Source organism: Meles meles, chromosome 1 (assembly GCF_922984935.1).
Source record: "Meles meles chromosome 1, mMelMel3.1 paternal haplotype, whole genome shotgun sequence".
In the NCBI taxonomy this organism is placed as follows: domain Eukaryota; kingdom Metazoa; phylum Chordata; class Mammalia; order Carnivora; family Mustelidae; genus Meles; species Meles meles.
Genome location: NC_060066.1, coordinates 179,874,438 through 179,894,066, shown reverse-complemented (window position 1 = coordinate 179,894,066; position 19,629 = coordinate 179,874,438). Strand labels below are relative to the sequence as shown.

General features: G+C 45.6%; 1 protein-coding gene across 1 annotated transcript; it reads right to left on the bottom strand.

Moving 5' to 3' along the window:
* Positions 1-6,632: 6,632 nt before the first annotated feature.
* LOC123955763 (cytochrome P450 4A6-like) lies at positions 6,633-16,465 on the bottom strand. The gene is made up of 12 exons (XM_046028103.1): positions 16,154-16,465; positions 15,219-15,360; positions 14,412-14,456; positions 13,813-13,940; positions 12,160-12,284; positions 11,634-11,788; positions 11,085-11,191; positions 10,804-10,994; positions 10,575-10,708; positions 9,620-9,684; positions 9,399-9,475; positions 6,633-6,894 (listed from the first exon to the last, which is right to left on the bottom strand). The coding sequence occupies exons 1-12, from the start codon at positions 16,415-16,417 to the stop codon at positions 6,726-6,728; spliced, it is 1,602 nt and encodes a 533-aa protein (XP_045884059.1). The 5' UTR covers positions 16,418-16,465; the 3' UTR covers positions 6,633-6,725.
* Positions 16,466-19,629: the final 3,164 nt, after the last annotated feature.

The window sequence follows — 19,629 nt, the reverse complement described above, 5'->3', positions numbered from 1 at the left end:
TTTATTACCCAGTCAATATCTTTCTCATTCATCTGCTATCCAGACACCCCAACCAAGGATGGGGTCTTTAAAGGTTGGCCCTTCAATCTTCGATCTTCAATCTTCCACCTGTGACTTTAGGCTTCTGAAGTCTGGGACAGAGAGCTTTGTCTATTGATGATGCCCAATGAATTCTTACTGCTTGATGAATGAATGGAGGAGGAAATCAGGATCACATTGGACCCATTAGGTCACTGGTTTGGTTTTTTTTTTTCAAATTTACTTTAATTTTATCATTGTTGCAAGATTCATTGTCTATGCACCACACATAGTGCTCCATGCAATACGTGCCCTCCTTAATAATACCCATGATCAGGTTCACCTCACCTCCCACCCTCCTCCCCTCCAAAACCCTCGGTTTGTTTCTCAGAGTCCACAGTCTCTCACGGTTCATCTCCCCTTCGATTTCCCCCAGTTCAGTTTTCCTTTCCTTTTCCTAATGTCGTCCATGTTGTTCCTTATGCTTCACTGCAACTGTTCCTCAGAACAATGTATTCCTTAAAATATAACCATGAGAAATTATACTAGTTACCAAGCATGTTTAGATATTACCTTAAGAAAAACATATATGGGCAACAGGCCTCTGGGAGAGAGGATGATATACATTCTTGAAGCTGAGCAGCTGGGGATGCACGGCCCGCTCAGGGCGGAACACCACCTGCTTCATTTTTCCATTATCTCCCCTTCCCTGGAGAGCACCTGTAGCTAATTAAATGATCCCTTTAAATGTGCTTGCTTAACTATAAACTTTATACTGCTTAACCAGATATATTTTATCTTCCTTCTTGTTTATCTACAAGGCATATGATTAATGTGTAGCCTTCCTCAGCTGCTTTGTTGATTACTGTCTATATCTAATACACATGGGACTAAGGAGTTGTTCAGGGCCACAGTCTTTTTTTTTAAGATTTTATTTATTTGACAGACAGAGATCAAAAGTAGGCAGAGAAGCAGGCAGCGAGAGGAGGAAGCAGGCTCCCCGCTGGGCAGAGAGCCTGATGCGGGGCTCGATCCCAGGACCATGGAATCATGACCTGAGCCAAAGGCAGAGACTTTAACCCACTAAGCCACCTAGGTGCCCCTTGGAGTGACAGTATTTCCTCCTGTTGTCCCCTGCTCCCTTTATCTTGCAGCTGACTTGTTTGTACCTCATTCTTCTCCGGTGCGCTGTCAGGAAGTGGCACTCCACAAGTGAGTGAAACCATATAATTGATTTTTTCTGCTTGACTTATTTCACTCTGCGTAATCTCCTCCAGCCCCCTCTGTGTTGATACAAAAGTTGGGTATTCATTCTTTCTGATGGGGATATAATATTCCATTGTATATATGGGCCATTTCTTCTTTATCAATTCATCGAAGGGCATCTTGGCTCTTTCCACAGTTTGATGATTGTGGCCATTGCTTCTAGGAATGCTGGGATACATATGGTCCTTCTTTTCACTACATCTGTAGCTTTGGTGTAAATACCCAGTGGTGCCCTGTCTTAAAGAGACTAGGTTCAGTTTGGGTTGCCACATTTTAAAGGGAAATGGGTATTTTTATTCCTGGATGCTTCCTGGTTCTGTTAACAGGCCACAGGAAGGCAGAGGCATGGGTGCAGTCAGTCCCCAAGGTGGCAACTTGAAGGGATTGCTCAGGTGGGTAGAGAACACCAGGCATTCCTGTTTCTGGGACTGATAACATTCAGTTGGATGCTGACACAATATATCATACCTTGTTGACTTGTACTCCCCTATAAAGACTGCACGTCCTAGCCAAAATGTTTTCAATCCTGAATATTTGCTTTCTTTTCCCTTCCACGTGAAGACACAGAACTCTCATGTTTATTATTGCCTGGGAACATTGCCTTGTGTAGCAGGACTTTCTACCTGGAAAGAACTACAAGTCATTCTGAGGAAGTGAGGGTTCCTGACCCAGTACTCTGCTTGCTGTTGGCATGCAGGAAAGCTTCCAAAACATTTTCTCGATATTTGCATAGGATTTCCAAAGCACAGACATAACCACTCTACAGTTTATTAACCTTAATTAACAGACAAGAAAACTAAGGCCCAGGGACTTAGTTGACTTTGTCAAGATCATGAAGAAAGTAAATGTCCCAGTTAGGACCATGACCTCAAATCTTGTACTCCAGTTATGCTAGTGTCAGATGCCATTTTTATGTATAATGCTTACTCTGTGTTGGCATGATGGTGGTGCTTTCATATATTCTCTACTTAAGATTTTAAAGCATCCTATCTTGGAGTCCAACCACCCTCTGAATTCTCTCCAGCCTCATCTCAGGCCACCATCCCACCAGGTAGCAACTCCTGGAAGACACCATTACTTTTTCCTGACACAGAGTTTGTTTGGTTGTTTTTTTAAATTTAAATGTATTTTATCATGTTGCAAGATTCATTGTTTATACACCACACCCAGTGCTCCATGCAATATGTGCCCTCCTTAATACCCACCACCAGGCTCACCCATCCCCCACCACCCTCCCTTCCAAAACCCTCAGTTTGTTTCTCAGAGTCTACAGTCTCTCATGGTTCATCTCCCCCTCTGATTTCCCCCAATTCATTCTTCCTTTCTTTTTCCTAATGTCCTCCATGTTATTCCTTATGCTCCACAAGTAAGTGAAACAATATGATAATTTATAATTTACTTTCTCTGCTTGACTGATTTCACTCAGCATCTCCTCCGTCCCCATCCACGTTGATACAAAAATTGGGTATTCATTCTTTCTGATGGAGGTATAATATTCCATTGTATATATGGACCATATGTACTTTATCCATACGTCTGTTGAAGGGCATCTTGGCTCTTTCTACAGTTTGACAATTGGGGCCATTGCTGCTATGAACATTAGGGTACATATGGTCCTTCTTTTCACTACTGAACTTTTGTGCTTGCAGTTTGCTCTACTGGGAATCCTGTCCCTTGCTCTTTGCACTGCCAGTTGCTTGTCATCCTCCAGGTTTCCCCATGAATTTCCTCTCCAAGCAGGGGCCATCTCTGATCTCCCTCTCTAAGTAGATACTCCCTGCTAGTCTCTCTCTGCTTCCTTCTTAGCACTTACTACTGGGTGTATTCACACTCCTGAATTGTTTAGTTGAATCTAATCAGTTTTCCCATGGAATAAAAGGGCAAGAGGCAGTCCATATCCTGCTCTGAAACATCTAGACAGTGCCTGTACATAGTAAGGCCTCAGAAAAGTGTGTGAAATGACATAACAGGGCCAGAATTGAACAGAATTCTGCATTGCACAGCAAGCTGGTGTTTATCATTCTCATGAAAACAGTTTTAATGAGAAAGAAATCTCTTTCTTGGAGCAGCTAGAGGGCTGATGATGGTAGCAAGTTGGTCAGCTTGGGGTTGTTGAGCTCACTCAGGTACAGCAGTTGGGTGGCTTGAACTTATAGTCATCTCTCTGGGGCTGGAGAGGGGACTGCCCCCAAAGATGTATAGGACTGTGACTGGCTGGGAGAGGGATGCAGGACAAGGGAAGGATGCTCCCAGGGTCTTTCTGGGCAGTCCCCTTACTTCTTTGTCCAGAGACATACAGCCTGGCTGGTGACAGTGGTCTCCTGAGGGGCCTCCCAGTTTGTCATATTTCTGGTACAGTAGACAGAGAGCCTGAAAAAATTGTATCCTGGGCCCACCAATCCTCCTATGCCCATGCACTTTGGTTTGGACAGTCCCTTGGATTCCTGAACATCTATGAGCCTGACTTTCGTAAGGTTTTGTACAACCTAGAGGGTCAGTGTTGGCAGGAGAGGGTGGGGCTTTCTGGGAGTAAAGGGTTCAGGAACCATGTAGAGAGGAGTCCTGGGGCCTGCATCAAAAGTTTGGGGAGCTAAGGTCCATGAATGTCCTATTTATCCAGAAGCCTCCTCTGGGAATTTCTCAGTCTGTGCATGACATTATCATCTTTTCCTTATATATCCCATGATGCCCAATGTGGATTTGTGAGTGGGTTTCTGCCAGTGGATTGGTGAGTGGGCACCTACCTTTCCTTCCCTTCCCATCCCTGTCTTCTGGTGCTGGCTGTCCACAATCTTTCCCTGACCTTCCCTTCCCTGCTGTGTCCTCACTCAGTCAGGGATCCCATCAACTAGGACTTGGCCCTTTAGTCCCCTTTCTTAGTTAAGCTGCTCAGTTTAATACAGGGGAATACAAGAAAGCTACTGGCTAGATAGCAAGTGAGGCTCAGATACATTATCCTTCTGGGTCTGTCATTTTCTTTCTGGATAGGCATCTACCTATTCTACAGGTTTCATTTTTCTGGTAGTACTCTGACTAATATAAACTTTGGTACCAAGAATGACTCTAGAGAAACAGAATCTTCAGTTCTAACTTGGTTCTGGGTTTCATGAATTGGTTCTCCAATAGGATTATTTGGAAAGGGACCGATGACTCTAATAGCAATGGTAAAGAGCACCGGTAGCCCAGGGCCTGATGTTGCAATACACGACTTCACCTTTGGATGCTGCTAATCAAAGTCTTGCAAAAGGTAAGGTTCTGGTGACCAAGTACTGAGTGCCTTAAAACATGTTAGTCAAACTAAGGAGCATAAGAAGGTTGACTGGATGTCTGGGCTGAACTGAAAAAGTGCAAAAAAGAAAGAACAATGTGGGGGATTCAAATTCTCAGATATAAAAAAATAAATATACAATGAATGAATAAATAAATAACCCAAAGGATTCTGTGTCTGCACTGAAGATCACTCTGACCTGTAGCAACAAGCTTTAGCCAGGACCCAGATTCTGAAACTAAACCCAGATAACATCTGCCTGTGTCCGAATTATCAGCAAATTGATTTCCATATCTTCCAGGGTGTCTTCTGTTACAATGAGAATACTGAGAAACTGGAATGGAGACATATGGGTAAAGTCCCATGAAGCTGGAGCCATCAAACCCCTATATTGTACTGAGTCTTCTTTGCCAGTTGGGGAGGATATCCATTCCAGCTAGGCATTCCAGAACCAGAGAAATAACCTCAGGATAGGTTTGGGTATACAGTACCAGCTAGATGGCAATAACTTGCAGGAAGGCTCTCCAGAAGGCTGCATCTGCTTTAAATCAATGTCTAATATATGGTGCTGTGTCTCTCATACCCAGGACTCACCCACCCAGGACTCAAGGGATGGAAATGAGAGCAGCACCACTCATTATTACCCACAGTGATTTGATCAACAAAATTTGGAGTACTTATCACTGTAAACTTAGGTTCTGTTGTCCTAGTGATTTCACCTCCAAAAGTAGGAGTGCTTCCGCTGGGAGATACAAGAATGACTTTGTGAAGGTAATTCCTGGACACTTGGGCTCCTCATGGGTCTAACTCAGAAGCAGTGACTGTACTGGTCAATCCTGATTACCAACGGGGAAATTGACACTTTCCTTCCATGAAGGAAAGAAAAAATATGCTTGGAATGGAGGAAATACATGTGCATCTCATAGAACTACCATGTCCTGTCATGGAAGTAAATGGGAAAATGCCACGGCCCAATTCAGTTAAGACTAGTGATGGCCCAGATCCTTTAAGTGTGAAGATTTGGGTCATGGCTTCAGGCAAAAAAAAAAAAAAACCAACTGAGGGGCATTCAGAGGGTAAAGCAAGTATATAATGGGTAGTGAAGATGGCTGTTATGAATGCTAGGATGGCCATTGTCATAGGTTATAGAAATAAAGAGGGTAATTATTTCTAGCATTTTCCTGGTTTGTTATGAATATGATTATGCATGTGTGTACATGGGTGTCAGATTTTTTTCTTCTTGTCTTATATCCTGCACAGAAACCAGACTTGTGGTACTACTAGTCAACTTTGTATCATAACATGTAGGTCACAGGATTTCAGGGAGAAGAGAGAATACCCTCCAATGACTTTGCTTCATGGTTGGGGGAAAAGGAGCAACACACATTCAATCATATGAAGGTTAGTTGGTGGAAGTGTGACTTTATTATACTTAAATTGCAGATGAAGTATAGTTTAATGGAATGTGTGAATGATAAGAGGACAAATGATAGACTGTGATGACTAGCTTTATGTGTCAGCTTGGATTGGCTGGAGTCCCCGTTATTCAATTAAACAAAAGTCTAGATGTTGCACTAAAAGTTTTATGGGTACTGTTAACATCTGTAATCAATTGCATTTAAGAACAGCATATTTCCTTGATAAATGGGGAGGCATAATCCCCTCATTGAATAGCCTTAAGAGCAGACTTTTAGAAGGTAGAAAATGCAAGAGAAGAGATTCTCCCTTAGAGGTTCTGTAACACCTCTGTTGTGCCAGTGAGACCCATTTCCTATTTCTGATGTCCTAAGCTACAGGATCATCAACTTGTGTTCTTCTAAGGAGCCAAGCCTGTGTAATGCAGTTAATCAGCAAGGAACACAAAGCAGACAGAAAGGAACAGCAATGGGGAGAGGGCAGACAGTCTGAGGGACAGGCAGCGGCTCATGACTTACATGGATAGTCAGAGCTACAGCTGGGTAGGAGAAAGGTAACAGGCAAACAGGTGGAATCTTGGGAAAGGGTGAGATGGAGAAGGGCAGACAGTCTGATGCACAAGAGGAGGAGAGCAGGAGGCTAGCAGTGGGCAGAGTGAAAGTTGGAAGTGGGAAGAAGACAGTAGACAAGAGAGACTGACAGGAAGACAAGATAGTAGGCAGGAGGCCCTCGGGGCTCCTCCTCGTCCCCACAAGGGTTAGAGGAGCTTCCTGAGATGCAGGTGGATCCCATTCTTGGACATCAACACAATTCTTGGAGTGGGAACAGGGACCTTGAAAGGATCTGGTGCCAGCTCAAAGCGGAGCAGGGTCAGGGCCACTGCCACCTTCATCTCATTCATGGCAAACTGCTTCCCAATGCAGTTCCTGGTTCAGGGAGGGAAAAAGAAATGAGAAGTGCCCCCAAACCCCTTAGTACATGCAGGGCCCTCCTGCATAAGCCCAGCGCAGTTCCCTTCCATCAGGACACACACACCCCTCTACACCTACCGCACCTTGCTTGTTTCACACTCTCCCCTTGACCTTTGACAAGGTCTACACTCTTTCAGGATTAGCTCCTACTCCTATCTGTGCTCTCAGTAGGCATGAAATCCCATTACAAGTCAGTCCGCACCTTGAGCCTCAGGGCCAAGTCAAGTGGTCACTAAAACAGTTAATGATTAAGTTGTTTGCTCCCTGCAAAGCCATTTCTGGTTTCACAGTTGGGAGAGCAGGACAGGGCACCATAGGGGGTGGGCTGGGCCATCCTTCAGGCCCTAACCATCTGAGGCACACAGGGGTCCAGATCCTCAGAAAAAGGACAAGGCAGAGTTGGGTAAGGAAGTCAGAATGGCACAGAGAAGCCTCTTCAGTGGCAGATCCTTAGTGACTCTCAACCTGCTACACCATCTGCCTGCCAGGTTGGGTCCAGACTCCTAGCTCCCCCTTGGCCCCTCAGTCAACCAGCTGCTGTAGCCTTCCAATTCTACTGCAGAAATGCCTCTGCTTGTCATTGCTCTACCTCCTCACCCAGACTTTTCTGCCTCCTGCCTCCACTTCCTCTCCTGAAGCCCCAGCCAAGTGAAGAACCTCCCATGCCCTCAATCAGAGGTACAACATGTCCAAATACCTCAGATGACATCAGAGTCCTCTCTGGGTTGTTGGCTCACTCACTAGTCACCTGTTAACTCTCTCCTCCTCCCAGCTCAGCTCCTACTGAGAAGATCCCAGAGAATGCCCTCCCTCCACCTCTGCCTGCCACATGCTCATGGCAAAGGGCAATGGTAGCCTGCCCTCACCCCCACTCCAGCTCACTGTGCCTCTTCATTCCTGGACCCTAACATCACCCTAATAGTTTACTCAAGGACACATCACTTTCCAGAATAGGACAGTGCCAGGAACATGGAGCTTCCTACAGTGGGGTCAACTAGGAAATGAGTGAGTGAAGGAAAAGAAAAAAAAGGAAGGAAGGAAGATAGGAAGATACGAAGGAAGGAGAAGAAAAAGAAGAAGAAAGAAAGAAGGTAGACAGAGGTCTTTTTGAGTGGAGGCATGTATTTCTTGACTGTGAACTCCTAGAGGCAAGGGCAGTATGCCCTCTCATAGCAGAGGACTTGGCACACAGAGACAGGCTTAATAGGCAGTCTTAAAATGAATAATGTCTACTGAACTGAAAAAATAAACCCACCCTGAGTGGAATAAAATATGAGTAACCATTAGTTCTGAGCTAGGAACTGAACTGTCTACTACTCTCCTGTCTCTACTGGCAGTCACAACTTGCACCAATGTCTAGGAAGAAGGACTCAGTCCCAAGGAGAAACAGATCCTGGAGCCAGTATCTGGAAGTACAATTTGCTTAAAGATGTTGTGTGAAATTGGGTTCACTCTGTATGCGAAGGATCGACAGATTTCTGAATTCAGAAAAAAACATTTTTCTAGGACCAGCTTACAAAGTTTCTTGCAGTTACTATTTCTAGGACACTCTCAGCAGCACTGGAGGATTTCACAGCAGCCACGCTGGACAATAGTCTTCCTACTGAACAGCTACTTCACGTGTGCTTTACATTCTACACAGCAGTTAATGTTCAAATGCCATGTGTCGTATATATATATATATATATATATATATATATATATATATATATACAAGAGACTGTATTTTCTTCCAAAAGCAATTAAATGTCCTCATTTTTATATATTTGCACATTTGGATGTCTGGACTCTAAGGGTAATATTAAGGTATGTAGAGCCCAGGTTATATGCAATGTTTGGACAACTGGGAAAATTGTCAAGTGTACATGACCATTACCATAGAGTCAATAATTCATTTGGTTGGTGAAAATATAGCCACAACACAGATTAATCGAGTACTTTATGAAGCCCCTAAGAGACTATAGAAACCTTTTCTGTGTATGGCTGAAATATTTGAGGCATGCAGGAAGCTGAGTATGGAAACACATGCAATGTAGTCAATGGTGTGTGTGGAGGCAGAATGGGGAGTTGAGTGGAAAAGGCTGGTTTGAGATTGTGTGCAACAAAAACTTTTGTGTCCATCCTCTTTGACTTTGACAAGACTTGAAAATTACATGTAAGAAAATCTAATTCTGTAAAGTCATACTCACAAAATGAAGAACTCACAAGAATACGCTGAGCTATGGAACACCCACTGACACTGAATTGTGGACGGAGATTGTGTAAGAGCAATGGGTCAAAGTCTCCATGGCATTTGGTAATTACCAACTTGCTTTGCATAGAGACACATACCTCTTTCCAGCACTCCAACATGCCAGGGAATATCTACAGAAACCCACATAAATGTAGCAAGTCACAAACATCAAGTATGTACCCCCAAAATATCCCTGCCTTCTCCCATTCTGGTACAAGTGCCTCACCTTGATCCTCCTGAGAAGGGCAGAAAAGCATGGCTGTGTCGAGAGGAATCCGGTGCAAACCGGGAAGGGTCAAACACCTGCAGAGGGAGCACCAGGGCCAGGACACGTGTGGTCAAGCCCTTCCTTCCAGTCATCCAAGGGACAGCACACCCAGAGGTGGGCCAGGAAGAGGGTTTGATCTGGAGAGGTCATCCCACCTCCTCTGCCCAAGGTCATCATACCTCTGGGTTTGGCCACACCTTCGGGTTGTGGTGAAGGGCATAAAAGGAGAGCGTCACTAAGAATCCTGTGGAGCAGAAGAGAGAAGGCTGGACATACATGCGTATGGGGTCCAGCTGCACCCACGCACAGCTTGGCAGCCACAGTGAGAGCCACTCCTCATCACTGTGAATGGAATGATAGTGTTGCAGGAGAGATGGGGCAGACATGGCACAACACGTGTGCATGTGTGCACAGATTAGAAGATTAACCATGACCAGGCTGAGAAGCAGGAAGGAACTGGAGGCTTACTTTTTGGAGCAACTCAAGGGACAACTCACATTAATCAACTACCATCCGTGACCTCTTGGAAATATCCATGAACGCCTGCTTCCTCACAATAACCCTCCAATGAAGGCTCACATCTCCATTGTTCCCATGAGGCACCTGATTCTCAGAGAAGCTGAGCAACTTGCCTCTGACCACCCAGCTAGGATGTGGCAGGGCTGGGATTCAAGCAGAGAGGAGACGAACAGTGGCCTCCAGCCATGGCGGGGATCTCAGATCTGGTCATCAGCTACTCTCTGCCATCATCCTGAGGGCTCCCTGGAGACTGGACCATCTGAGCCATGATGGTGAATTCTCTGATCTCTCCCATTAGCCAAGAATCTAAAAGGAAAGACCACATCTCCCCTGGTCCCATCTGATTTTCTCTCAAGCACTCACATCTCAAGGAATGAAGAATATTAGGGCAAAACCCAAAACCACATTCAGAGACTATCGTGTTTTTATTTTTTGGATTTAAGCTCTGTGCACAGGACACCATATACCTCATTTGAACAACAAATGAAATACTGGTTTTCCTGAGGGGGAAAGGTGTCTCAAAGACATGCACAAACTGTGGTTTCTGCGTGTGGAATTCTGGTCTCTCATGCATTCCTGCCGAGAGCTTATGAGTGAGAATGGGGAAGTTCACACCTTTGGGTAAGGAGCGTCCATCAGGGAACGTGATGGGCTTGCTGAGCTCTCTGCCAACACCTGGAACTGGTGGATAGAGTCGCAGTGCCTCCTTGATGCACATGGTGGTGTAGGGCATCTGTTCCAGGTGGCCCCTAAAACAAAGCCATCCTGAAGGTTGGGCAAGGCCCTGGCAACCAGGGAATTCTCTACTTGAGAGGGCAGGGCCTCCCATCTCATGAGCACTCACCAGGTAATGGAGACGCCATCCCCCAGGAGGTTCTGGATCTCCTCCCGGCATTTCTGCTGGTGCTCTGGGTGTGTGGCCAAAGCATAGAGGATCCAGGAGATACCGCTGGCTGTGGTGTCATGGCCCTCAAACATGAAGGTGTCCACTTCTGCACGGAGGTCCTTGTCAGAAAAGCTGCTCCCGTTTTCCATCTGAGAAGACACAGAGAGAGGACAGGGTTTGAGTTTGCCCCACTCCTCCACACTTGGGGGCTAAGTCTCAGGCCTTCCCTCCACACTCACTTGGGCAAAGAGGAGGATGTCTAGGAAGTCCAAGTGCCTCTTGCTCCTGACCTTCTCCAGCTCTCCTTCCTCCTGCAGCTGAGCCTTCCTCAGCTTGATCACTCGGTCTGTCCAGAACAGTGTTTCCAGGCAGAGCTGAGAGCTCTGGGTACCCAGACACAGACACTCACAGTAGCCCACCTGCTCCCTGTGACCCAGTCAGGGTTCCAGGTGGATCAGGAGGAGTGTGGGAGTGGGTGTGTTTGTTGGGGTGAGAGCTCTAGCACCAGGTGCTTGCAGATCATCACTCCCCTAAAGAGCACAGCTCAAGGAGGCTCTGCTTGAATGCTGCTGGCAGGGGCTCTCATTCAACCTTCACCCATGAGGTGACACATGTTGCTGCTTGCATAGCACCCAGCACCCTAACACCCACACTAGAGGAGTGCCCACGTGGGTGTTTCCCAGGTCCTGTAAGGGCAGTCCAGGACAGGACTCAGTCTGAGGGACAGGGCCAGACCCTTTGGGATGTGCCTGATGAAGGAGGGGAGCTTCCCAGAGGGTAGATACAACCTGTGTGTTGATGGGCAAGCTGGCAGGCCCGGTGATTCCAGCGGCCTTCAGTGGTCAGCATGTAGATGATGTCTTTCCAGTAGAAAACATTCCTTATCCGGGAAAACACCAGGTTGTTCAGGTCCCGAACAGCTTGAAGGTAAGTCTGGGAGTTCCTGAAAGGGGAGGATGCAGAATGGACTGGATGGAAGGAGGCATCTGACCTGGACTGTGGTGGGCCTGTGTATGGCGCATTCTCAATCAATGGGACAGGCAACGCTAGGCATTTGTCATGTTGTTCTTATACCCTCAAGACTCTTAGCCCTTCATGAGGGACATGGGCATCCAGGTTTCTTCCTGTGGCAGAGAGCAGGGTCTGTGCCTAATGAAGGCTTGGTGCGGGCTGAATTTAACTGGAGCTAGGGGTTCTCTGCAGAATGTGACTCTTTGGGCTGGTAAACATCAAATTTGTCCTAACTCACTTTCAGATGCATTCACCCAGGTTGGTAAAAAATAGAACCCTGCACCTAATAAAGATTTCACTAACCTTTCTGCCTGGTGATTGGCCTGGTAACTGAAGGCACACTTCATAATGGTGTCCAACGTCATCAAGGAGATGTGTCCAAAGATCTCCAGAGATGAGTTCTGGCTGAGGAGCTCCTCCCATTTGTCCTGTGGTAAAGGAACACAGATGTCTTCTCTCCTCCTCCAGAAGGCCCATGCTGACAAGGCTAGACTCTCTCTCTGCCTCCAAATATTCTGATAAGATGCCCTCACTTTCTAAAGCAGTTGTGTTTCATCAGGTTAGGACCATATAGGCATTTGTTTGTAATATTGTGAGGATTTTCTCAGAATATACTCTGAGAAAGCAGCTAGTTAATTTTTATTTAATTAATCTTGATCTTTTACCATCTGACTTAGGAAGAAGTTTGGTGATAACCACCTTTTAGGAGATTAGAAAACATTGTTTCTCAGGGGACTAAGAGGAAACATTTTGTGTCTTGGGGTTGATCTACACATGAAACAGGTGATGTCCCAATTTAGGGAGCAAGAGTCAAGGCAAAGGAAAAGTCAAAGGGCTAAGACTGGGGTTTCTAAAGAAGGACCCCGAATTGCTAAGGAAATGTTGAAAAACAAAAACAAAACTGGCGGCATCACGTTACCTGATTTCAAGCTTTACTACAAAGCTGTGATCACCAAGACAGCGTGGTACCGGCATAAAAACAGACACATAGACCAGTGGAACAGAGTGGAAAGCCCAGATATGGACCCTCAACTCTATGGTCAAATAATCTTCGACAAAATAGGAAAAAATATACAATGGAAAAGAGACAGTCTCTTCAATAAATGGTGCTGGGAAAACTGGACAGTGATACGTAGAAGAATGAAATTCGACCATTCTCTTACACCATAAGCAAAGATAAACTCGAAATGGATAAAAGACCTCAATGTGAGACAGGAATCCATCAGAATCCTAGAGGAGAACATAGGCAGTAACCTCTTCGATATCAGCAACAGCAACTTCTTTCAAGATATGTCTCCAAAGGCCAAGGAAACAAAAGCGAAAATGAACTTTTGGGACTTCATCAAGATCAAAAGCTTCTGCACAGCAAAGGAAACAGTCAACAAAACAAGAAGGGATATCAGGGACTTCAGTTCCTCTTATGCAACAAATGTCAGTTGAGCACAGCAAGTGAGAAATAGAGTCACGCTCAGAGGTGATGTTATGGCAGGACCCAGCCCTGGAGATAGAGACCTGGTCTCCATTTCCCTCCATGGAGCGTCTAAAATCCATCAGAAGCCTTGAGCCCCAGCCCAGAGTCCACCTGAGTGACATCATGGGATGTCCACCATGCCATTGAAGCTCCTACTGCCCAGACCAGCCAAGGGAAGCTTGTCCTGTTGTCTAGGGGCATTGACTACTCTTCCTGCCCATATTAAAGACCTGGCAGTAGGAGGAGAAGGGACACTTTATCCACCATGACTGACTCTCCTGTGGGCCATGAGCAACGAGTGGATGAAAACGGATGCCTTGGTGCTTTTCTGTTCCATCTATCCTCAGGGAGTCCTGTCTCATAATATGGTGGGTGAATCTGGGGGCCATGTCTAATGGATGTCTGAGGGACACAGCTGTCTGAGAGTGGACTTTGTGAACGGTGCTGTGGGTGTGGGTGTGCAGGTGAGCAGGGGTTGAACTTACCAGCATCACCTGGAGAGAGTTGGCCATGAGCCCCACATAGGGCTTCAGGATGTCATAGTGGAAGGCTGGGGTCAGCATTCTCCGGTGCTGGAACCACGTCTGCCCATTCAACAGGAGCAAACCATACCCTGGATCACAATGGTTGTGTTGGGGGGATGGAACCTCCCAAGAGTTGTCTGGGGACAACAGGGAAGGAACCCAGGGTGTCAGAAGAAGGGCATCCTGGACAAGGCAGGAAAGGACAGTGCATGTCAGGAAGGGGACTTTCCAAAGCCTGGTGCACAGAAGTGGTTATGACAGCTGCAAAAATCAAGCCTGAAATAGAGCTGAGGCTGGGTTATAGAAGGACTTTAGTGAAAAGTTGGGCTGAGATCATTGGCGGGGACTCAGAAGTGATGTGGGATAAACCAAAAAGCAGGAGGTCTCCCCCACCATCAGGAAGGGTGAGGTTTTTATTAGAGGAAGAGAATGGAGACTCAATTCAGAGTTAAGTGAAGTGACTGTGGTGCTGGTCACCTCTTATTTAATCTGGGTCAAATGGATAGGTGTTGGTAAACCTAAGCAGAAGGTAAACTGCATTCATAACTAAATGTACTTACCTATCCAGGGAGCTAGGAATCTGTAGGAACCATCAGACTTTGGGTCTGAAAGTAAGAAGGACATTACAGGAAACTAGAGGTGACCAACGTAGGCATGCTGTCCCCAGGAGGTAGCTATGTTTCAGACCATGTCCCCCATCCTTTTCTGATGATTGTTAGCTGGCAGTTAGTGTCAAACCCCTCCTACTTGCTTCCAACACAAACTCTCTTTCTTGATAATCACTGAAGGCTTGGGAAGGCAGACTCAAAGTCCCCCTGCAGAACCCCACTGGATCAGGTAGGTATATTTGGCAGAAACAAGGGCTCTGTTTTAGTGTCAGTTAAAAGACAGAATCTCAGGTATTTTTAGAAATTGTGTTGACTCAGCCACACCATTACCCATCATAGAGAACACTTAGAAGTACCAAATTGAAGTTATCTTGTATAAGAAATTGTCCTTCAGATCTGGAATTGTCTCAGTTTGATTAAGAAAGGAAGGAAAGATGGCAACAGCCAGGCAGAAAGGAGGAAGGGAGGAAGTATGGAAGGGAGGAAGGAAAGAAGGGGAGAAGAATGGAACGAACAGTGCACAACAGAAAGATAAGAGAAAGGAATAGAAAAGGAAAAAAGCAGCCCAACACAGCTGTTTCCACGTTCAGTTTAAATAATAATCTGGCCTTCTGCTGGCTTGTGTGCTGGGAGGGTCATAAGTAGAGGGTCATATATATTGATAGCTGAGCCTCCAGTGTCTTGTGCAAGTTCATAGACCCCTGGGCATGTATCCAAGAGGGAAGAGCTGCTTCAAAAGGTATGTGGGTGTCCTCTCACCAGATCGCGCCAGGATCAGCTTCATGTAGTCAGGGTCGTAGATCACGACCTCTGCATCTGTGCCCCATAGCCAGCGAGAAAAGGCACATGGAAAGTTCTCTACCCATTTCAGTAGCAGTTGCAGCTCATCTTCTTTTTGCAACTGTCACCAAAAGAAAGAGAAATCAATAAAATCTTTCTTCTGGTTCCGTGGCTAGATCCAGGGGTAAGGGCAGGATGGGCATAGGAAGAGAGTTCTGGAACCATCAGCAAACTAAGTGTTCAGAACTGTTTCTTATGACCTTGGCTCTGATCCAGACTTTCCTGACTGTCCAAGGTTTATCATAAGCCAGGTTATGTCCCATTGTCAAGTTGAGTGAGTGACCTTCACAATCAACAGCCTACAGAAACTTGTCAGGGATTAACTCCATGGTGTACAAAACTCCTGGATGCCAACAATTGCATGATAAACTTATGACAACTTTTATCACATGGTAAGAAATTTTGCCATACAATTTTATTTGGAGCGTAGAGTAGAATGTATTTCAAAATTTAAATTTGTGCATTAATACTACTTTGATGACAACAGATTAAGAGGCCATGACACTATAGAATAATTAATGTTATGATGAAGGGAAGCCCAAGTTTCTGGGGAAGATTTGAACACTCTGAATGGCCATTAGAATCCCTTTCTCATGCATTTGTTCATTCATCAAATCATCATTTACCAAAATTCTGTTGGGTTACTTGGGTCTATTGACTACAACTCCTCAATGGACTTTGACCATTTGTTGAAACCATAAACCTTTCGGGAGCCCCTCCACATGTGACCTTTCCCTTTGCCCTAGGCAGCCCTCACACCAAGCCAGTGCTGGCACACAGCTAGTGTTGGGTGGGTGGTTGCTGCCTTCCCCAGTCCACGCTACCCTTCCATCGCCAGTCCAGCCCTTTCCTACCTCATGCCTATGCCCGAAGAGCCAGTGAGAAGGAGGGGACGGGAACTCCTGGACAGCTCTGAGCAGCCACTGCCTGTGCAGGTACAGCTGTGCTGCCTTGAGCAGCAGCAGAACCAGCCCTAGCACGGAGGCCACTTGCAGGAGCCCCGAGACACTGCCCAGGGTTCTGGGGACACTCAGCACAGAGACACTCATGGTGCAGGTGCTGCTGGATTGCTGACTCTCCCTGACTGTCCCTGACTGTTGCTGACCTTCCCTGAGCATCCCAGCCCAGAGAGTCAGGGGAGGATTGCCCTGCCCACCTGGAGGGAGGATGAAGGGTGAGGGCAGGGCTTAGACTGGACTTCTAGAGTTCATTAACTGTGAGGATGTTAATGGGAAACTGTGGGAGGAAAGCTTTGTCAGCAGACAGTGATAATGACTGGGCACGTTTCCACTTGCTCCTCTCCCTGTTATTCAACAAATATTTCAGGGGCATCTTCTCTGTGCCAGGCAGCGGCTGTATGCCAGGACACAGCTGCCAGCAAACATGAATCCTGACAGCAGATATGAATCCTGACTGCAAAAACTTCACAGTCTAGCTTACCAAATGCTCAGGAAGTGGGTTTGGTTTGGTTATTATCCCATTTGTGAGAGGGAAACACTTAACAGGTCAGTGATGTGACCAGAGGAAAACCACCACTGAGAGTGTCAGCTGGGATTAGAATCAGGGATCTCCAAACTGTCTGCCTCAGCTGCCTCTGCGTTGATCCCACGCTTGTCCCAGTCCATCATTCAGTGATGTTCTGGGATGACCGTGCCAGCAGGCAGAGCCCTGGCCTCACACTCAGGAGGCCCAGTTCAGGGCTCACTCATGACATATGAAGCTGGCCAGTCATACTCTCTGTGCCTCAGGTTCTCCTTCTGTAAGGGGGTATAATCATTCCTTTCCCAAGGAATGCTCATTCAGTCAGGCATTCAGTCACACACGCACTCAGCAAATGGTTCCTCTGCTCACAGTCTGAGAGATAAAGGCAGAAAACTAACATAGTACCACCGGAAAACATGATAAGGCCTGTACTGAAAGAATGAATAGGGGGTGGGCCCACCCAGGAAGGAGACAACTAAAAACAAGAATCGGACCCTGAAGTGTGGATAAGAATTCACCAGGTGAAGAGTGCTAGGGAGAGTGATGAACATTGAAAACTCATGGAGAGCATATGAAAGCACATCTGAGAAGGACAAGTTAGTCTCTCAGCCTCACTTTTGTCCTGATTCTCTTCCAACTACAAGCCCATAATTCTGAAAGGAAAACAAGATGTTTCTGTCAGGAGTTCTTTAGGAGGCAACATTTCCTCCTGTCCTGTTCCTCACCATCTACCTTCTTATTCCTACCCCCTCCTTCTGTGGCTGACATTGTAACACGAGATTCATTACACAACCATGGGTACACAGGTCTCTCCATTTCCCCCTAAGTCCTGGGCTCCTGTCCAAACTCAAGAGTGTGTAACCTTTTTACCTATGCCTCTCTTTCCTCAAATATCCTCCATTTCTATGCTTACTTTCCGTCCATCCATGGCCCAGGCCCAGGGACTCTGGAGCCTGACTCCTTCCCTTGCTTGGATCAGTACCAGCTTTGCACCTAGCACATGATGAGCAGTTGTGGAGAGAAAGCTTGGAAGTGGAAGAGCCTGGGTTGAAATTCTGGGTGTAACTCCATGTTTGCCTCCCCGAGTCCTCGGTTTCCTTTATAGAACTGGATGCATAATGCTTGGTAATAGGTAGCAATTAGTGAGTGTTTATTATATTCTAGACACTGACCAGGGAACTTTATGTGTTTTCACTACAAGAATCCTACACAACAGATTAAAAAAAAAAAAACCTGAAGTCTCAGCATGAGAAGAACCTTCTCAGGGGCAGGGGAGCAAGTCCAAACTGAGATGGGTCCTTTAAGATTTGGGTTTTTTTTGTTTTGTTTTTAAAGATTTTCTTTATTTATTTGAGAGAGAGAGAGAGAGAGAGAATGCATGAGCGGGGATGTGGTGGGGTAAGGGAGAAGCAGAGGCAAAGGGAAAAGATAACACCCTGCTGAGCAGGGAGACTGATGCAGGGCTTGATCCCAGAATCCTGGGATCATGACCTGAGCCAAAGGCAGTCCCTTAATCTACTGACCTACCCAGGCACCCCAGGATTTGGAGTTTTGACCCTCAAATCTATGGCCAACCCATCTTTGACAAAGCAAGAAAGAACATCCAATGGAAGAAAGACAGTCTCTTCCACAAATGGTTTCAACAAAGGTCATTGGACAGCCACATGCAGAAGAATGAAAATGGACTACTTCCTCATACCATAATACCATAATAAACTTAAAATGGATGAAAGACCTAAATGTGAGATGGGAATTTATCAACGCTGTAGACGAGAACAAAGGGAGCAAGCTTTTTGACCTCAGCCACACAATGTCTTCCTAGACACGTCTTTAAAGGCAAGGCAAACAAAAGGAAAAATGACCTCTTGGGACTTCATTGGGATAAAAAGTTTTTGCACAGCAAAGGAAACAACAAAACTAAAATGCAACAGATGGAATGGGAGAAGTTATTCACAAAGGACCTATCAGATGAAGGACTACTACCCAAAATCTATAAAGAACTTATTAAACTCAACATCCCAAAAAACAAGAAATCCAGTCAAGAAATGAACATAAGACATGTGGAGACATTTCTCCAAGAAAAACATAAAAATGACTAAGAGACTCATGAAAAGATGCTCAACATCACTCTTCATTAGCGATACACAAATCAAAACCACAATGAGATACCACCTCACACCAGCCAGAATGGCTATAATTAACAACTCAGGAAACAAAAGATGTAGGCAAGGATGCAGAGAAAGAGAATCCCTCTTACACTGTTGGTGGGAATGCAGTACAGCCACTCTGGAAAAAAGTCGGAGGTTCCTTAAGAAGTTAAAAATAGAGCCACCCTTTATGAGGTATTTATTGAAAGGATACAAGCATAGTGAATTGAAGGGGCACATGTACCCCAATGTTTATAGCAACATGTCCACAATAGTGCAAATATGGAAAGAGCCCAGATCAACAGATGAAAGGATAAAGAAAAAAATATGTATATAGGTAATGGAATATTACTCATCCATCAGAAAGACATAAAATCGTGCCATTTACAATGACAAGGATGGAACTAGTATGCTAAGTAAAATAAGTCAGTCAGAGAAAGACAAATACTGTGTGATTTCTCTCATATGTGGAGGAGGAAAGGAAAACAGATAAAAACAGAGAGGGAGACAAACCATAAGAGACTCTTAAGGATAGAGCACAAACTAAGGGTTGCTTGAGGGCAGGTTGGTGGGAAGATGGGGTGATTAGGTGATGGGCATTAAGTAGGGACCTTGATGTCATGAGCCTTGGGTGTCATATACAAGAATGATTCACGAATTTTACCCTTGAAACTCATAATACAGTATATGTTAACTAAATT

Excerpts from the sequence above, each read along its gene's own strand:
- LOC123955763 (XM_046028103.1), bottom strand. The coding sequence starts at position 16,417 with ATGCTCAGGGAAGGTCAGCAACAGTCAGGGACAGTCAGGGAGAGTCAG. Across the intron at positions 12,285-13,812 it reads ACTCTCTCCAGGTGATGCTG|GACAAATGGGAGGAGCTCCT; the intron begins GTAAGTTCAACC and ends CCTTTACCACAG. Across the intron at positions 6,895-9,398 it reads CCCTTCTCAGGAGGATCAAG|GAACTGCATTGGGAAGCAGT; the intron begins GTGAGGCACTTG and ends TCCCTGAACCAG.